A 20,608-nucleotide genomic window follows, 5' to 3' on the forward strand; every position below is an offset into this window, starting at 1 on the left:
TACCAAGTACATAATTTGTGGCTAGCAGTGTATGTAAGTACTTGTGCTTATTGTAATGAAAATTGACTCAAGGGATTCTTCATAACAGCATAACTGGGGATATTAAAATGTCATAATTTTCAGTTATATAGATGAATCAGTCCTTTTGCAACTGTTAAACTATTTTGGTTTTTCATCGTTTTCCTTACTTGCTCCCATCCCCACTTGTCTTCCTTCTCACTTTTCTATCAGATTCACTAAGCCTTTAGTACTAAACTTCGATTTTAAAACCTGTAAAGGATATGGAAAAATTCAAAAGTCTTAGTCGTTTTTATTCTTTAGTTACTTGAAGTTGTAATTATTCTTTCAGTTTACTTTTTCAATTCTTCAAGCGAGTAACATGTTGTGAGATACTGTAATGCCTTGATAGTTCTTTTATAGAGTATATTCTAAACAAAACTGAATGGTTTTGCTTATTTCCACTTTGGAAAAAGGTAAAGTCAATAATGAATGGTTAATACAGGGTTCGGGAAAAGTAAGCATTCAGATAATACTTGATTTTTCTAGTCTCTGTTTATTATGTGTACTTTAGAGTTCATACTGTTGATCTGAGAGTTTAAGTATGGAGTTTTCCTTTGTCTTTTTTTTTTAAATACTAGGTGGTGTTATGTTATACATGGTGTTCTTGAAGTAAACGTGTGCCCCAAATTACGAATGTGGTCATGGAAGCATATTAGTGAACATAGACAAAAAATGAAGCAGTATAAAGAATTGTATAAAAAAAAGTTAACAAGTAAGAAGCCACCTGGTGAAATTCTCATGTCTTTGGAGGTTAGCATTAAAATACTGTGATTGAATATTTTGTACTGTATTAATCCTCAGTCTTTATTGAGTAAGGCTGATTATGTGCTATAATTTTTACTGGCCATGCTCTCTTTTATTTAGACATTTTTGTGCTCTAATATACTCATTTAATATAAGATCTGGTGAAATTCTGTTAACTTTTACAATTTAGTAGAGAATTTTGAATCTTAAGGAATTTGGGTTCATGAACATACTAATTTGAAGCTTCATTTTATATCATTCTTAACCTCAAAACCTTAAAGATTTTCACTACGTCCTTTCCAAATTTCTCTGTAGATTTCAAATCTGTAAATTATCTGGCACCAGCCCATTTCTGTTTTGTTATTGTCTGACTGTACATTAAGTTTTCTGTCTTTTATATGTGCAGTTTTAGTTGTTATAGGTATGCCTAAGCTCAAATGTTCCATCTGTCTTTCCTTGTCTTTCTACTGTCCCAATTCTGCTGTTTTGCTTAAGTTCTATCTGTTCTAAAGTTCTTTCATTAACTTTCCTGTACTTAAATCCTATCTCTTGCCTGAACTTTCTGGCCTTATGGAGCTTTTTCCTCTTAATTCTTGTGTATCTCTAGCAACTTTGTATTTAATTATCTGTCTTGAGGTGTTATTCTTATATTAGTCATATCTTGTAGCATTTTGACATATTTTAAAAGGCACTATTTTACCAGATGAATTAAATCTAGTTTAGAGAGACATATGGTAGTTATCTTCTTGAAATTAATGTAACTATTCTGAATCTAGAACAGATTTCCAGTTTGTAGTAAAAAAGTGGCTTGAGCATGAAACTTAAAAGTAATCTTAAGAATGGATAGCTATGACGAAATATTTAGTTTATCTCAGCTTATTTCAATAGCCGAAACATCTTTGTAAAATAAACAAGTTAAAAACAAGTCTTAAGTGTATCTACTTGGAATATCCTGATGATGGCATCTGAACTGTTATGTTTTTAGTTAAAAATAACATTATGTTTATGCTTAGATATAGTTAAAACCCAGGTAAAAGTAATTTGTAAAATGTATGTATGGTATCTTTCAATATGTGTCTGTAACTCTGTTTATAGTTGTAACTTTTATATGCCCAACAGGTCTGGTTTCTTTGTTCAAAATTATATTCTGTTGTACTAATTTTCAAACATTATATAAACACTGTCTTCCAGAATTTAACAAATATATCTTACATTGACTGGGTGTTCTGTTGTCTGCTTCTATCCTACGTTTTCATTAGTGTAGAAATTTTATTTATATATATAATTATACATATATAATTATGTGACATTGACATTTCCATTTCCATTTTCAGGAGTTGGAGAAAACCTTGGATATCTTTAATATAACTATAGCTAGACAACAGGCAGAAGTTGAGGTAATTTTACATTATCATTCAGTTATTAAGAATAAATCTAAATTCTATATGGATATGACAGATGCTTTGATGTTATTAATATGCTGAAAAATACTGTTTACTTCAAAGAGTTCAATCTTTTGTGTGTTATAGAAAATTTGAATTAATCTTTGCCACATCCATGTAAAATCAGACAGGTTTTTATAGAAAAAATTTAGTAATAATTGGGGTTACCATAAAGGTGAAAAGCCATTTTTTTCCCCCTACTAATTACCGTGTCTCATAAGACAGTAGGGAAGCTATGTGGGTAATCCAGAATTCTTGCTGGCTGATGTTGCAGTTATTATGTGCTGTTATTTGTGTATCTTGTTTATGTTCATTCATTTAGGTGGATACATTCTGTGAATATATGCTTGTTCTTTTGATTGCTTAAAAAAGAGTAACTTTTTATTTATGTGAAAATTTAATCATTTTAGGTAAAGAAAGCTGGATATAGGATTTATAAAGAAGGAGTAAACGATCCAGAGGATAATAAAGGATGGTTTAGCTGGCTGTGGACTTGGTCAGAATCAAAAACCAACAAGACTAAACAGCAACCAGATGTTAAACCTGGAAGTATGTTAATTTCATTTTATAGTATTGTAGTTAATTATCAAGTGTGAAAGTTTTTCTGAGTACTTTCTCTGTAATTAAAATAAATGTGTGTATCTATCTATATGTATATGTAAAATGATATATTGTTTAAATTTATGATAAAGTTTTAAGTCTAAAATTTTGCCTTCATTCTTTTTTTTTCTTTTTTAACTTAAAGCAACTATGATTTCTCTTCTATTGATTTACAGGGTGATTCTTTTTTAAATTATAATTATTCAGTCATATTACTTGTACAGATCAATGGGTTTCATACATGCATTTTAAATGTATATGTTAATTTTTAAAAAATCTTAACTAGTGCTTACAGAAGAACTTTATATCCTGAAGATTTCATGAATGCATTTGGTGTAGTACTCGTATACCATTTGAACTTTCAATTGAAATTGTTTCTTTTAAAGAGTTTTATTTCTTAAATGCTTAGGGTCATAGCTTTGGGACTTAGATGTACATCCTGGATCTATCACTTGTTGGCCCTGGCAAATTAGTTAAGTTCTCTAAACCTGTTTTATCATCTGTAAATTGGGAGGAAATTAATACTTCCTCTACCTATTTTGTATGTTCAGTGTATTTCTTAGTACAGTGGCATTAACTGCCCAATACAGTTAGTCCTTTTTTGAACTCCTGACTAATACAAGCATTTAGAAATTTGCTAAATATGTATGTTTAGTAACTTACATTTTTGGACAGTAACTTCTAAAATTGCCAATACTATTCTAACATTCATTGGTTCTGAAAAGTAATAGAAAAAAAAAAGTAAACTTTGCATTTTATTTATAAAGGTAGCTGAATTACATTTTATATTGTTACTGCATAAGAACATGAAATACCTCTTTATGATTTGTAGTTCTTGAAGAAATGTTGACACCCGAAGAAAAAGCTTTACTCTATGAAGCAATTGGCTATAGTGAAACAGCAGTTGATCCAACTTTGCCCAAAACAGTAAGATGTTTTCTTGATTTATAACTCCGAATTTAATATTAGATATGCCTATTATAATTCTTTCAGATATGTATACTAACTTGCTCTGGGATCTTTTTCTGGGTCCATCAGTATTTCATTTTAATTTCCAAATTTGAATAGAAGTTATTTTATTTTTTGATGCTAAAGTGTTGATTCTTTAAAAGTATATTGTTTTTTAAATTAATGGATTATAAAAATAAGATTATATGTTGCATGTATATATAGTATGTGTGTGTATATATGTATTTTTTTTTATCTTTATTCTTCTATATACTCTAGTTTGAAGCCATGAAGATTTTCATTCATTTGAAAAGCATGTCTGTTGTTCTAAGAGAAAGTCACCAAAAACCTGAGCTCATAGACATTGTTGTAGAAGAATTTAGCACTTCAGTTGTGCAAAGACCAGGAGCACAAGCAATAAAGTAAGTATTAATTTATTTTTCTTTATAGATCAAGCAGTTCTAATTTGAAAATCTGAAATCCAAAATCTGGAACTTTTTGAGTGCTCTCATCATGACACTAGTAGAAAATTCCAGACTTGAGCTTATGTGATGGGTCAGAGTTGAAGTGCAGTTGCACTAAAAATGTTTTATATAATTACCTTCAGGCTCTGTACATGAGGTTTATATGAAATACAGATTTTGTGTTACCTTATGCATGTGGAGATACTACAAGACCCCAAAAAAATCTGAAGATGTTTTAGAAATACATATTTCTGATGTTAGGCATTTCAGATAAGGGATAATCAACCTGTGCTTTAAAAGAAAAAAAATTGACTATAAGGTTGAAGTTTGGGTCACAGTTTTTAAGTCTTGTATATATGATAGTTTCATGTATCTGTACATGTGATTTTAGGAGCTTACATTTTTTTTTCCAGTAATAGATTGTATATCTTTTGGAATTACTAATGGTTTATTTATTTTTAATGTCTTACAATACATTTTTAGTAGAAAACTGCATGCCAGTGAAATGTAGAGCACTAGAGAAAAATGTAAAATGTTTGGCAGTTGTACCACACAAAAAGAAATATTAACAATGTTGTTTTTAATGTGGGAAAGTGTTTATTTTGCTCTTGTTTTTAAAATAGCACTATTGAGGGGGCCACAGATTTAGCTTAGTGCTCCCACTGCTTGCCTCACAAGCTCAAGGTCCTGAGTTCGATCTCTGGTACTCCTCCACCCCAAAAATAGCACTATTGAAATGTAATTCACATATCTACAATATATTCATTCAAAGTATTCATTCTTTTTTTCACAACTTTATTGTGTATCAGTTTCATGTTGGTCTGTTTACAAGGTTATGTAGCTATCACTAATTTCAGAACTTTTAAACAAGCTTTTAAAGAGAAAATTGACCTTTTAAAGAGTGAAGTTAGTATATTCATACTGTTGTACAGTCACCAACCCTATAAATTCAAAACATTATCATCATTGCAAAATAAAACCCTGACTCATTAAGTAATCATGCCAATCCCCCTCTTGCCATCCCTGCCTATTCCTTGGAAAACATGCTTCTCTTTCTAAAGATTTATAAATCGTGGATATTTTAAATAAATAAAATTAATATGTGGCTTTTTGTGTATGATTTTTTTCACTTAGCATAATATTTTCAAGGCTATCATATTTATATAAGTATGTATCCAAATTGCATGGATTTTTAAGGCTAAATAATATTTCACAATTTGTTTATCTATTGATCAGTGGGTTTTGGTTTCTTTCCACCTTCTGACTAATAGTGAAATATGCTGCACTGAACATTCATGTGTGAGGATTTGGATACTCTATTTTGTGTTTGAACCTGGGAGTGGAATTTTGGTAGCATAGGTAATTCATTTTTACCTTTTTGAAGAACTACCAAGCTATAATAAATAAGGGCTCACCTTTTACATTTCCACCAGCAAGCAGTGTACATTGGTTTAGATTTTTCACATCCTTTCCAGTAGTTGTTCTTTTTTGTTTTTGTTTTGTTTTTAATTATAACCATCTTGTGACTGTGAAGTGTGGTATTTTATTGTGGTTTTGATTTGAAATTCTTTAATGACTGACCTGAATATCTTTTCACGTGGATTTAAGCCATTTGTTTTTGTTTTTCAGAGTCTCACTATGTAGTTAAGATTGCCCTTGAACTCACTATGTAGCCCAGGCTGGCCTCAAACTCATGACTGTCCTCCTGCCTCCTAAGTGCTGGGACAGGTGTGCACCACCGTGCCCCACCTGGCCATTTGTATTCCTTCATTACTCCCATTTTCAAATTGAATTATTTTTAGTGTTAATTTGTGAGAATATTTCTACACTCTGGATCCTGTACTCTCATCTGGTACATGATTGACCAATATTTTCTCCTATTTAGCTTTTTTTCATTTTGTTTGTAATGATCTTTGATGTGGAAGAATTTTTAACTTTGATGAAGTTCAATTTTTTTCTTTTGTTGCTCATGCTTTGCTGTCATATCCTTCAGATGGTTTGCTGCTCCACTATTTTTCTCTGAGAGTTTTTTATTTCTGTTTTATATATATGGTTTATAATCCATTTTGGGTTAATTTTTGTAAATGAAGTAAAAATGAACACAACTTGTTGTATTTGAATGTGAATATCCAAGTGTCCCAGCACCACTTCTTCAAGAGACTTTTCTTTTTCTCCCTCAGTGGTCTTGCTATTCTATAGAAAATGACTTGGCCATAGATTTATGAATGACTGACTTTCTCCTCCCACCCCATTTTTCTTTCTGATGTTGAGAATTGAGCCCAGGGCCTCCTGCATATCAAGCAAGCACTCTGCCACTGAGCTACATCTCCAGTGCTAATTATGGTTTCTTCATTATATTCACCCTAGACTTTCAGTCCACTTTAGACTCTCAGTATGTCTGTTGTTGTGCCAGTACCTCATTGTTTTGACTGCTGTGTATTTACTACTGTGTGTTTTAAAGTTGGGAACTGTGTGTCTTCTAATTTTGTTCACTTCCAATATTTTTTTTTATTGTTCCAGGTCCTTTGCAAAAACCATACGAAGTTGATGATCAGCTTTTCTCTTTCTGCAGCATCTTTCTGAAATTTGATTATTTTCTTTTTTTATAAACTTTAAATGATTTTAAAAATAGATACAGGATTATGCATCTGTGACTAAAGTTAGCTTTTTCTCATGTGTGCATTTAAAATTGCCGCTTTTTTTGTCTAATGACTTTGGTTAAGTCTTCCAGAATTATGTTGAATAGCAGTGGTAGAAGTAGTCATATTTCCTTGCTTTTGATCTTAGTGGGAGAGGTGGTCCTTTACCATTGAGTATGATTTTAGATGTAGGCTTTTCTTTTCTTTTTTTGATTTTTTTTGAGAAAAGATCTATCTATGTAGCTCAGGCCGGCCTTGAACTCACTGTGTAGTCCAGCCTGTGTGGTGATCATCAGCCTCAGCGCTGGGATTACAGGCATGCACTATCGTCTCCAGCCCTGTATGATTAAATGTTCTTTTTTATGTTGGGTAAAGACCATTGCATTCTTAGTTTTTTAGTTTATTCTCTTTTGTTTTTTAGCCATTTGGATTTTGTTAAGAAATGCTTTTGTGCATCATTTGAGATGTTATGTACTTTTAATATGTTTCCCTGTTTTTGTTATATTCATCCATCCTTAGATTCCAGAGATAAATTCTGTTTGTTCATGGTGTGTAGTCCTTTCAATAATGTGTTGAATTTGTTCTGCTAGTACTTTGTTTCATTTAATTTTTCATTTTGTATTCATAATGGGATATGAAGTTTTAGTTTTCTTATGTTTTCATCTGGCATTGGTGTCAGAGTAATGCTTGCCTCAAGGGATGAATTAAGAGGTATTTGTCCTTCTAAAATTTAGAAGAATTTGAAATTGTTATTAATTCTTTATAGTTTGTAGAATTCACCGGGGAAGCCAATTCTTCCTGGAGTTTTCTTTTTTTGGGAGTTTGCGATTACTGCCTTACTCCTTACTAGTCACAGGTTTTATAAAAAAAGATCCTTAAGGTTTATAAGTAAGGCTTATAAGTTATAGTAAGTTTTACAAAAGGTTTTTAAGTCATTATAAGGTTTTACTTGCTATTATTTATCTGATTTTCTATTTATTCTTGAGTCAGTTATTGTGATTTATGTGTTTCTAGGAATTTATGCAGTTCATTTGGTTATCTATTTTGTTACTATACTATTTCTTACAGTATTTTCCTGTAGTCCTTTTTTGTTCCTCTAAGTTCTGTAATAATGAATTCACTATAATTTCTTCTTTATTTTTATATGCTCTCCTTTTTTCCTTCATTAGATAGAAAATTTAGGTATGTTGTGTTCAAATTAATAACTTCGATTTCTTTCATTTTTGTATTGTCATTCTCTATTTCTATCTGATATGTATTATTTGATTCCTTCTAAAGAGTTTTGGCTCTTTTCTCTAGATTCTTAAGATATAAAGTAAGGTTATTGAATTGATTTACATTTGGCTCTCTATATCCAAGGGTTTCACATCCATAGATTCAATCAAATGTGGATCAAAATTTTATTTAAAAAATTGTATCTAAACTTAACTTGTATGGACTTTTTTCAAGGTATTCTTTAAACAATATAATATAACTGTAACATGTACATTAGGTTTTGTAGGTGATCTAGATTTAAAATATACAGGAGATGTATGTAAATTATATGTAAATACTGTGAAAGGTCCTGGAACCAGTCTGTCCTGGAGACCAAGGGAAGCAGAACTGTATGTTTGTGTACTATGGATGTTCCTTGACTTACCATGGGGTGATGTCTCTCTCTATAAGTTCATTATATTTTGAGAATATCAGAAATATATTTGATACACCTAACCTACAGAACACCATACCTTAATCTAGCCTTCTTTACATGTGCTCAGACCAATATCTTAGGGTACAGTTGGCAGACTTACCTAACCCTAAGCTTGTTTTATATTAAAATCATGAATGTCTCAAATAATTTCTTGAATAGTTCACTAAAACTGAAAAACAGAATGGCTATATGGGTACAGGAGACATAGATGGATGTTCCATGTAATGTATCACATGGGGGATGTGATATACAAAATACACTGAACACAATATACTGTAGGGTATCAATTCTTTGCCTCATGGTGTCATATTTACTTGGGAGAGCTGTGTATCATTAGTATGGGAAAACATCAGAAATTTAGAATATGATGTCTGGTTTCTTCTGAAACAAACCACTTTTGTTAGTTTCTTCTCAAGCTGTTTTAAAGATTAAAAGTCATAAATGAAATTTCATAACTCAGGGACTATCTGTATAGGCATTTACATATAAGAATTTCCTTTTGAGTACTGCTCTGGATACATTGCATATATTTTGGCATGATGTATTTTGCTTTATTTTCATTCATTTTCCTGAAGCTACTTTCTGATTTGTCCTCTTCGACTGTTTAAGAATATTTTAATTTTCATGTATTGGCACATTTTTTAGTTTTGTATCTTGAATTTTTTCCCTTGTCACAGTATTTAACTTAAGGACTGTTTTGTATGTTAGTATAACAACTCAGATCTTTTTTGTTTATTAGTTTCAAGGAATATCTTTTTAAATCCTTTTACTTTCAACTCATGTATTTTTGGATGTAAAGTGAATCTGTTATACAAGTAGTATATAGTTGTATGTCTTTCATTGTTCCAGTTTGTTTCAGTTTTCATGTTTAATTCCATTTATAAAAGTGATTGATTATACACAAGGACTTCAGATTTTTCTTTGTGCATTATATGTCATATGTCCATGTGTTTGATTCCTCCATTACTATCTTCTTTTGCTTTTTTTTTTTTTTTTTTTTTTTTTTTTTTTTTTTTTTTTTTTTTTTTTTTTTTTTTTTTTTTTTTTTTTTTTGGTAGTGTATCTTTTTGGTTCATTTCTCACTTTTTTTGTTTTTGAGTTCATGAGATCAAGCCAAGAATGAATGCTAGATGACCACTCTGCTCATGTGCTATACCCCCAGCCTTCTCACTTCTGTTTGTAATATATTAGACATTTTAGTAGTGGCTACTTTAAGGATTACAGTTAACCTGGTTAATTTAAGATGATCTATTTTGAATTGATACTCCAGTAGTGTATAAAGCTTTACTCCTGCACAGCTCCTTTTGTTCCTTTTATGATATTTTCAGAAATTACTGTTTCATATGTTGTATAGTCATTAACCTAGATTTATAGTCGTTTTTGATACATTTGTGTTTAAATTCTGGAGAAAGTCAAAAGAGGAGTTAGAAACTAAAAATACAGTAAGACTGACTTCGGCGTGGTGGTACACACGTGAAATCCCAGCACTCTGGTAGAACGAGGCAGCAAGATCAGTTTATCAACTTTGTGAGGCCCTGTCTTAAAACAAACAACAAAAACCTCTAGTAATGCTCTTTTTTTATTTTACCTCTGTAATTACTTTTTAAGAATTTAAATATTATTTTTTGACTTCAGAATTATGCTGTCTAGCATCCTTTCATTGCAACCTGACGACTCACTTAAGTCTGTTTTATAAGCCTCAGGTCTACTTGTGACAATTCCATTCAGTTTTTGTTCATCTAGAGCATTTTAATTTCTCCTTCAGTTTAAAAGGATAGTTTTGCCACATACATACTTTGCAGTTGACATTTTTTTTTTAATTTTATTGAGTTTATTGGTACATTTTAGGGATACAGTACAGTTACATTCATTGTTGGGATCATGTACCTTTACATGGCAAGTCTTGATTCTCATTTTTTCCCCTTACCTCTGCCCTCCCTTCACCCCCTGACATTTTTTTATTCATCACTTTAAATACATTGTTACACTGTTGATTTTGGTTGAGAAATTAGTTTTTCATCTACTTATGTGTCTCTTGTATATGATGAGTTGCTTTTCTTTTGCTGCTTTCAAAATTTTCACTTTATTTTGGCCTTTGAAAGTTTGATTACAGTATAGCTCCATGTGAATCTCTGATTTTTGTCTTAATTCGAGTTCTTTGAGCTTCTTGAATGAGGAGATTCATGTCTTTATGAAATTTGTGAATTTTTCAGGCATTGTTTCTTCAAATATTTTTATGACTTTTCTTTTCCCCTTTTCTTTGTAGGGCTCCCATAATGTATGTTTTTATCTAATTGATGATTTCTCATCTGTTCATTTTTTGTTTTTTCAGATTTGCTATTTTCAGTGGTCTTATATTCAAATTTGCATTTTCTTTCTTTTGGCTTTTGGCTGCTCGGATCTTCATTTTTTTTTTTTTTCTCATTGAGTTTATTGGTACATTTTAGGTATACAGTACATTTATATTCATCATTGGGATCTTGTACCTTTATATGACAGGTCTTGGTTCTCATTTTTTCCCCTTATCCCCACCCTCCCTTTACCCTCTCCTCTCCTTCCCATTTACAAACACTTTTTTTCCATTTTTTCATTTCCTCATATTTCTTCTTTTCCCTTATTACCTTTCCCCTACACTTCCCACTTTCCCTACACCTTTAGCCCTTTTCTTCCTATTTCACATTAGCAATTATATCATTAGGATCTTATGTACTATTATCGATTTCATACCACAGAAACTATTCAGTATTTATACATGTGTGACTTCTTCATTTCACTTAGGAGTATATCCTCAATATGTATCCATTTTCCTATGAATGACTTAATTTCTCATTCTTTTTTTTTTTGGTACCGGGGATTGAACTCGGGAATTTTTTGGGTCCTCAATGTAGAGTATCATATCGTCAGCAAATAATTACAGTTTAACTTCTTCCTTTCCTGTCTTTGTTGCTTTGATTTCTTTCTTTTGTCTAATTGCTGTGGCTAATGTTTCCAGAACTATATTGAAGAGGAGTGGTGATAGTGGGCATCCTTGCCTTGTTCCTGTTTTAATGTGAGGGTTTTCAGTTTTTAGCCATTTAATATGATGTTGGCTGTTGGATTTTCATAGATAGCCTTTATTAAGTTGAGATATAGACCATCTATTACAGTTTTTTGCAGGGTTTTTATCATGAATGGGTGTTGAATTTTGTCAAATGCCTTTTCAGCATCTATCAAGAGGAACATATGGTTTTTGTCCTTGACTCTGTTATTATAATGTATTACATTTATTGACTTCCTTATATTGAACCATCCTTGCATCCCTGGCATTAATCCGACTTGGTCAGGATGTATGATCTTCTTGATGATCCTCTGTATTCTGTTTGCTAGTATCTTATTAAGGATTTTTGCATCTATATTCATTAAGGGGATTGCTCTGTAGTTCTCTTTTTTAGTTGTGTCTTTCCATGGTTTGGGAATCAAAGTGATACTTGCTTCCAGTAATGAATTTGGAAGTATTGCTTCCCTTTCAATTTCATTGAAAAGTTTAAAGAATAGTAGCAGTAGTTCTCTAAATATCTTATAAAATTCAGCAGTGAATCCATCAGGACTTGGGCTTTTCTTTGTTGGTAAACTTTTAATTACACTTTCAATTTCACTGATTGTAATTGTGGTGTTTAAAATTTTTTTATTTTCTTTGTTCAACTTGGTAATTCATAAGTATCTAGAAGTGTGTCCGTTTCTTCTGTGTTTTCCATTTTATTAGAATATAGGTTTTTCAAAGTAGATATTAACGATCCTCTGGATTTCTGTTGGGTCTGTTGTGACTGCACCTTTTTCATTCCTAATTGCATGGATGTGAGCCTTTTCTTTTTTTGATAAGGTTAGCTAAGGGTTTATCAATTTTATTTATTCTTTCAACAAACCAAGTTTCATTTATTTTTTCATTCAAGTTTTCATTCATTTATTTTTTGTATAATTTTCTTAGTTTCCATTGCATTGATTTCTCCTGTAATCTTTATAATTTCCTCTCTTGGGTTTTTCTTGCTCTTCTTTTTCTAGAAGTCTAAGATTCATCATTAGGTTGTTTATTTTAGCTTGCTCTGTTTTCCTAGTGTGAGCATTCAATGCTATGAATTTTTCACATAGAACTGCTTTCATCGTGTCCCATAGATTCCTGTATATTTTATTGGCATTATCATTTATTTGTAAAAAATGTCTAATTTCCTCTGTGACCCATTGATTGTTCCTGAGAGTGTTGTTCAATTTCCATGTGTTTGTGAGGTTCCTACGGTTTTTTATGCTATTGATCTCCAGCTTGATTGCACTACGATCTGATAATACACAGGGGATAACTTCGATTCCTTTGCTTTTATTTAAAGCTGTTCTGTGAGGTAATATGTGGTCTATCTTGGAGAATGAGTCATGTGCAGCCAAAAAGAATGTATTTTCTGATTTTGTGGGGTGAAACACTACAGACGTCTATTAAGTCCATATGTTCAAACGCTTGGTTCAGTTCTAGTATTTCATTGTTGATTTTTTTGCCTAGATAAACTATTTGTGATAGTGGGGTATTTAGATCCCCCACTACAATTGTGTTAGTGCTTATTTGGTTTTTCATGTTAATTAATATTTATTTTATATAGTTGTGGGCATTAATATTTATATTAATATGCATATATGTTTGATTGTCATCTCTTCCTGTTGAATTGTTCCCTTTACAAGGATGTAGTGGCCTTCTTTGTCTCTCTTAATCAGTTTTTGTTTGCAATTTACTTTGTCTCCAAATAAGATTGCTTGCTACCCCTGCTTTTTTCTGGGCTCCTGTCACGTGAAGGATTGTTTTCTATCCTTTCACTTTCAGTGTATGGGCTTCTTTTTGCACTAGGTGCATTTCTTGTATAGAACATATTGTTGCATTTTGCTTCTTAATCCTTTCTGCCAGTCTGTTTCTCTTGGTTGGTGAATTGAGGCCATTGACATTCATGGTTTTAACTGATATGTACTGACTTATTATTGTCATGTTATTGTCCTTTTGTTAACTCTTTTTACTTTTTCCCCCCTCTCCTTTTAGTTTCTTGCCTTGCCTATTTGACTTGGTCTGTTGGGCCTCATGGTGTTGTGACCTTCATTGTCTTTTTCTAGGATATTGTTTAGAATTCCTTGCAGTGCTGGTTTGGTGTTCATGAAGTTTCTCAGGTGTTCTTTATCATGGAAGTATCTTATTTCCCCATCCTTTTATTTATTTATTTATTTTTGTACCGGGGATTGAACTCGGGTCCTTGTGCTTGCAAGGCAGGCCACTAAACCACTGAGCTAAATTCCCTGGCCCCTCCCCATCCATTTTGAAAGTGAGTTTTGCAGGATACATCAGTTTTTCTGTTTTCAATGTGCCCTTAGGCTTATTTCCAGAAACTAAATGTCTCATTATTTGTTTCATTGTTAATTCTCTGGAAAAAATGATCACTGAGCTTCTCACACAGCCAATCCAGAATTGCTGCCTGGTGCTTGATTTTTAATTACTTATTTTTGCTTTTAGGAGAGGAAGTTATTATACAATTGTATCATGACTTTTCAGTTTTGTCTTGATTAATAATTTTAGGAATATCCTCTTATTTTCGAATATTATCAGTAAGTACACTAGTAACTTAGAGCTTTTTTAAAAAATAGTAATCAACATGTAAATTTTTTGTGAAATAATTTATGTCGGTTCAGAGCAACATTGGTTATTTTCTTTTATGGAGTGAAAGGGTTTTTTTTATGGGGTTTAGGGAATCAAAGTGAAGTTTTCACTAATTTTTGTTGTTTTGGTTTAGAAAAAAATTTTTAAATTGTATTGATTTGTAATTTTCTTTCCTATTTTTTTTATACAGATTTGAAACCAAAATTGATTCATTTCATATTACTGGCTTACCAGATAATTTTAAAAAGCCTCACCTCCTGACTTCTTTGGATGATATGTCACTCTTCCAAATTATATTTGAGATAAATCCACTAGATGAAACTGTTGCTCAGAGGTGTATCATAGAAGCTGAACCTTTAGAAATAATATATGATGCAGTAAGCATTTTCTGTATTACCAAATTTTAATACTGTTCATTTTGAGTTCGTGCTTTATGTTAATGATGCTTATTTTAACAGAGGACAGTGAATAGTATAGTGGAATTCTTCAGACCTCCTAAAGAGGTACATCTAGCACAGCTCACTTCAGCAACTTTGACAAAACTTGAAGAATTTCGAGACAAGACAGCAACAGGTAAGTTCATGTTGGCATATTAAATCTATACCCCATATTAAATGTTGCCATATATAAAAATGATATTTGACTAATACAGTTTTATGTAAAAATAATATGGTAAGTTCTTAGTTGTTTAAAGGCAGGTGTAACAATCACTTTTTAAATACAAGAAGTTCTTAAGAACCACTGCAGAATTTTGTATAGGATTTTTGGACATCTCTTTGTGACCATAACAGGCTTGTCCTTTTCTATTATAAGAAATTACAGAGTTTGATATGTTGAGCTCAGAATATAAAAGTTGTATCCTTTTTGTTTCTCTAGAAGAATAAGTAGCTTGGGTGTTATTTCTTCCTGAATTAGTTGGCAGAGCTTAATAATAAAACCATTTGGCCCTGTAGATTTCTGTGTGGGAAGATTTAAAAGTTCATATTCAGTTTTTTAAAATAGATTCTTCACTATAGAGATGATTTTATTGTTTTGTAATTTGTTGGGACTTTTACTCCATATATGGTGTTTTTAGAAAATGTTCCACATATACTGAAAAACCTGTTTAAAAAGTATACATACTTCTTAGGATGTGTTTGTTAATCATATATAGTAATTCAAATCTGTGTCTCTATTTCTTTCTTCCTTTTGTCACCTTATTCTAACAATTATTTAGAGAGATAAGTGAAAAACGCCTCAGGATGAATGTATATTTTTTTCTTCTAGGTCTGTCATATTTCTTAGTAAATTTTGAAACTGTTATATCTAATTACATGGACATGGAACTGAACCATATTTTTTATCTCTATAAAGTTGATTGTGTGTATTTTTAGGTATACCATACTATAATTTTTTCTTTTTATAGAGTTTTTTTGGTAAAAATTTTCCCCTCAGTTTTAACATATATTTTATTTGAACATAGAATTAAAGGTTGAAAGGTATTTTTTAAAAAACACAAAAGGGGCCAGTCTGCTATGTGTTGGTTTCCATGCTTTTTCGTATCTAGGTACCAGTGTATTTGATGCTTTCTTATAGATTGTCTTTTATGTTTTACATTTAAAATCTTACATTTTGTTTTGTGTAGTTCCAGTATGTTATATTTTAGCTTTGGTAATGAATGTGTGTGTGTGTGTGTGTGTGTGTGTGTGTGTTTTGCTGTTGAGATTCATTGAGTTTCCTAACTCTGAGTATCTGAGTACTGGTACCTTTAATGAATTCTATAAAAAAATCTGTTTGAAAAATTCTTAGGCAGTAGGTCTTTAAATATTTTTATTCTTCTCTTTTTCTGAAAAAATGTATTTTAGCCTTTCTTCCTATGTCTTCTATTTCCCCTACACTTCGGTATCCTGCTTGCTTCTTTGTATGTATTTTTTCCCTATGTTATAAGATGTGTAATTGCTGCTAATTTACCTTCTAGTTTATTAAATATTTTCTTTAATTATGTTTAATATGCTATTTAAACCTTATATCAGGTTTAATTTCAGCGATTATACCTTTCATTTTGGGAAATTCGCTTTGTTATATTTAAAATTTGATTGTCATTTTTTTTAAAATTTTATTTCCTGTGGATATTTAAAGTTGTCTTCTGTTTCTTCCTACATCATAAATATAATATTTTATATTGTTTTATCAGACAATTACTTCTTTAGATGGTTTCATGATTTCATGACTTTTTGTAGTTTTTATTTCTTCTGTCTTTTGTTTCTGATAGCTCTTATTTGTAATAAATTTATACACTCTGCCAGAATGGGGATTGAACTTAGGGTCTTTACACTGAGGTCTATCTCCAGATCTTTATTTTTTATTTTATCTTGAGACAGGGTCCAACTAAGTAGCCTAGGCTGCAGCTGAGTTTGGAATCCTCCTGTTTCAGTCTCCCACAGTGCTAGGACTGCAGGTTTTTACCACTGAGCCTGGTTTTGTCCTTTATGCTTAGTAATTTTAAATTATGTGTTGTTCGTTTTGGTAGAAAATTTTCTTCTGCAAGGTATCCTGGGCAAGTTGGTGGCAGCCTTTAAGTAAATCCATTGCTTGCAATATTCTGGACTGTGAAGGAATTGTTGGGCTGCATATTTACATAAAGACTATACTGTGGTTATAATTCACAGGGTTATTACATCTTTCTCCTAATTTTCCTCAGATCTTTTCTTTGCATTTCCCGTTGGGTATGTTTCAAGAAGAAGGCTTAACTTTGAACTCCCCTTACTTTCAAAGGTATCCTTTGTGAGCTCAGATTTGTAAGGAAAGCACCTCTCTTAGATTCCTTATCTTTGTCCTATGTCCTCTGTTCTGAAAAGCTGTGAAAAGGAATTCTCTAGTTTACCAGGTATAGAAAATGGTCTCAGGAGGAAAATTTTTTAGGCTCAGTTTGAATCTGTTAGCTTACAACTTTAACTTGATTTTTTGACTTATACTATCTTGCCAGTCTGAGTTTTTCAGGTAGGTTTTTTTTTTCATTGAGTTTATTGGTACATTTTAGGGATACAGTACAGTTACATTTATCATTGGGATCTTGTACCTTTACATGACAGGTCTTGGTTCTCATTTTTTCCCCTTGTCCCTCCCCTTTCTTCACCCCTTCCTCCCCTCCCCATTTACAAACACTTTTTTTCCATTTTTTTCATCATCTCATTTTTTTTTCTTTTCTCTTCTCACGTTTCCCCTACCCTTCCCACTCTCCCTACACTTTTAGTCCTTTTCTTCCTATTTCACATTGTCAGTTATATCATTAGGATGTTATGTACTATTATACTTTGTCACACCAGAGAAACTATTCAGTATTTACACATGTGTGACTTAATTTATTTCGCTTAGGAGTATATCCTCAATATGTATCCACTTTCCTATGAGTGACTCTAATTTCTCATTCTTTATGGCTGAGTAGTATTCCATTTTATAGAAAAACCACATCTTCTTTATCCAGTCTCCAACTGATGGGCAAATGGGCTGTTTCCAAGTTTAGCTATTACAAACTGTGCCACTATGAACATGGGTGCGTATATATCACTGTGATATGATTCTTCTAATTCTTTTGGAAAGATACCCAGCAGAGGGATGGCTGGATCAAAAGGAACCTCTAGTCCTAGTTCTTTGAGGTATCTCCATACTGATTTCCATAGTGGTTTCACCAGTCTGCACTCCCACCAACAATGGAGAAGGATTCCTTTCTCCCCACAACTGCACCAACACTTGTTACTGGTTGATTTCTTGATAGCAGCCATTCTTTATGGGGTGAGGTGGAATCTCAGTGTTGTTTTCATCTGCATCTCTTGAATGGCCAGTGATGTGGAACATTTTTTCATATATTTACTTGCTGCTTTTACTTCTTTGTTTGAGAAATGTCTGTTCATTTCAGATGCCCATTTTTCAATGAGGTCTTTATATTTGGGGAGGCTGATTGTTTTGAGTTCTTTATATATTCTAGATAATAGCCCTTTGCCTGAGAAGCAGTTGGTAAAAATTTTTTCCCACATTGTAGGATTTTTTTTTAATTGTCATTTGTTTTATTTCCAGAAGTTTTTGTTGTTATTACTCGAGTTCAGTTTGGCTATCTGTGCATCCATATTACTAGTATTTGAAAGTCTAGTTAAATGTTTTTGTGCAAGTTGAAAACCTCTTTTAACATTCATCTTATTAAATTGGTCAGTATTCATCTTTTGTTTTATATTTGTGTCTTGAATTTGAGGCATTAGATAGATGTCTTTCATTTCTGGATAATAATATTTATTATCAACTGACAGTGAATTCATTTAACTGCTGAAAGATTCTTAATACCTTTTTTGTATTATGAACACTTGTGGCTGTTTGAAGCCCAGTGATATTTTTTCTTAAAGGATAGTTTTAAATATAATAATAAAATGCATATGATCCTGAGGAAAATAAATAAATTTGAGAAACTGGTCAATTTTGAAGAGTCTTAACTGGAGAAATAATGTAGTCAATTTGGAAGTTGTAGAAAGCTGAACTTGTTCTAATGTGTGTGGAGGGTAAAATGTTAGACATCAACAAATATTTAAATTTATATTGGAAATACATTGGTCATGATTATTTTAAAATTGGTACTTGATTTTAAATTAATACTAATTTCACATTCTTCTAAGATCTATTAATTTATTCAGCAGTTTCCTATTTAGTAATTTGTGAAGATTTAAATTTTCTATAGGTCTTCTGTATATTATTGAAACACAGAAAGTTCTTGATCTCAGAATTAATTTGAAGGCTTCATATATTATTGTCCCACAAGATGGAGTTTTCAGCCCTACATCAAATCTACTTCTTTTGGATCTTGGTCATCTAAAGGTATATACTAACAATATGTAATTTATAATGTGATATTTAGGATGTTTCTTTAAAAAGTTACTTTGGCTTCTAGAAAGTTTGATATGGCTTATTGAGTTTTAGATTTATGGTAAATACTTATATTTGAGAAATCTTCCTTTCTGGTGTGTAAAGTGAAGTTTCATTTAATTAGGTTGCTTTTTCTTTCACTCAATTTCTAAAACTTAAATAATCTAGATCTGGAGTAAACTTAATTATTTTTGTAGCAATTGAGTGCTGTGTTTTATTTCTTTTTCAGTTTAAATCTTTTACTTGATTAATTGAAGTACATAAAATACAGTTCTGAAAATTAAAATCCTTCTGAGATTTTTGTATATATATTTTTATATTTTAGATATTGACATTTTAACATTTTTATTATTTTAAATTAATGGATTCTTATGGATTGTTTGTTTTGATTTACCTAAGTTATTTCCTTTTTCTTTCAATTATGAACTTTTTTCTTTCCCAAATTTTAAGTGGAGAATAATTTGTATTTGTGGATCTGTTACCTTCAGTAAGATAACCCATTAGCCACATGTGATTAGTTAAAATTAAGTAAAAATAAAACTTCAGTTCTTATTTTGTTTTTTGTTTTTTTGAGACAGGGTCTCACTATGTAGTTGAGATTGACCTGGAACTCACTATGTAGCCCAGGCTGGTCTCGAACTCACAGCGATCCTCCTGCCTCAGCCTCCCTAGCACTGGGATTACATTTGTGCACCACCACGCCTGGCAAAACTTCTGTTCTTTAGCTAACATAACTAAGAGAGTTTAATAGTCAGAAATTGTAGTGGGTAGTCTATTGGACAGCGCAGATTCACAGTATTTCCCTCATCATAAACGTTCTATTGGACAGCACTACTCTAAATCATTATATGTAGAATACTCAGAACAATTTAAAGGTCCAAGGGCGATGAATAATAATATAATAGAAGGATTTTTCTGACTACCTAATACATATTATCTGCCTTTTCTTAATATTGCTTCCCTTTTATTTCTTTCCTTTGTTCTTCTCTCTTTCTTGTTACTCTATACTTGATACTAACATAGAGCAGTTGGCTTTATATTTATTATAAAATTTATATAACTTCATAGTTGAAATTAGTTATTGAATTGTTTCAGGGGCAGTATGGTATAGTAGGAGAAACATAAGGTCAGGGTATCTATGGAATTTTTGTGACATTCAGTGATTTTCTTAACTAGTTATCTAAAATTCATTACCTTTCAGATAAATAATCATTTTTGAGTGTCTGCTTCACATGAGGTATATAAAATGTTTCATAAGTATGTATATGACTAAGATCTTCAGGTTCTGCTATGGAGTGTGTATGCCAAAAGGGGAAAATACGAACATAACATGTCTGGAATCACATAAATGGCAGAGTTGGGCTAAAATTCAGCTATTATAATATTAAATCCTTGGCTCTTTTACTTATTATCAAGCTATGAAGCTATCCAACTATCTTTGTTATTATACTGTAGGAATATTTTTAGGGTAAATT

General features: G+C 31.6%; 1 protein-coding gene across 5 annotated transcripts in view; it reads left to right on the forward strand.

Moving 5' to 3' along the window:
* Vps13a (vacuolar protein sorting 13 homolog A) overlaps positions 1–20,608 on the forward strand; it is a 228,418-nt gene that overhangs the window by 27,953 nt on the left and 179,857 nt on the right. For all 5 annotated transcript variants that reach the window (XR_004514896.1, XR_004514897.1, XM_033757746.1 and 2 more), the window contains exons 13-20: positions 639–810; positions 2,139–2,201; positions 2,657–2,795; positions 3,679–3,773; positions 4,074–4,216; positions 14,437–14,623; positions 14,705–14,819; positions 18,949–19,085. Coding sequence is in view for 3 of the 5 variants with exons in the window: in XM_033757746.1 (XP_033613637.1) it covers positions 639–810; positions 2,139–2,201; positions 2,657–2,795; positions 3,679–3,773; positions 4,074–4,216; positions 14,437–14,623; positions 14,705–14,819; positions 18,949–19,085 (1,051 nt within the window). In the remaining 2 variants the exon portion in view is untranslated. The remainder of the gene's footprint in view (positions 1–638; positions 811–2,138; positions 2,202–2,656; positions 2,796–3,678; positions 3,774–4,073; positions 4,217–14,436; positions 14,624–14,704; positions 14,820–18,948; positions 19,086–20,608) is intronic.

This window comes from Fukomys damarensis, unplaced genomic scaffold (assembly GCF_012274545.1).
Source record: "Fukomys damarensis isolate Sample0158 unplaced genomic scaffold, DMR_v1.0_HiC HiC_scaffold_31, whole genome shotgun sequence".
Taxonomy (NCBI): domain Eukaryota; kingdom Metazoa; phylum Chordata; class Mammalia; order Rodentia; family Bathyergidae; genus Fukomys; species Fukomys damarensis.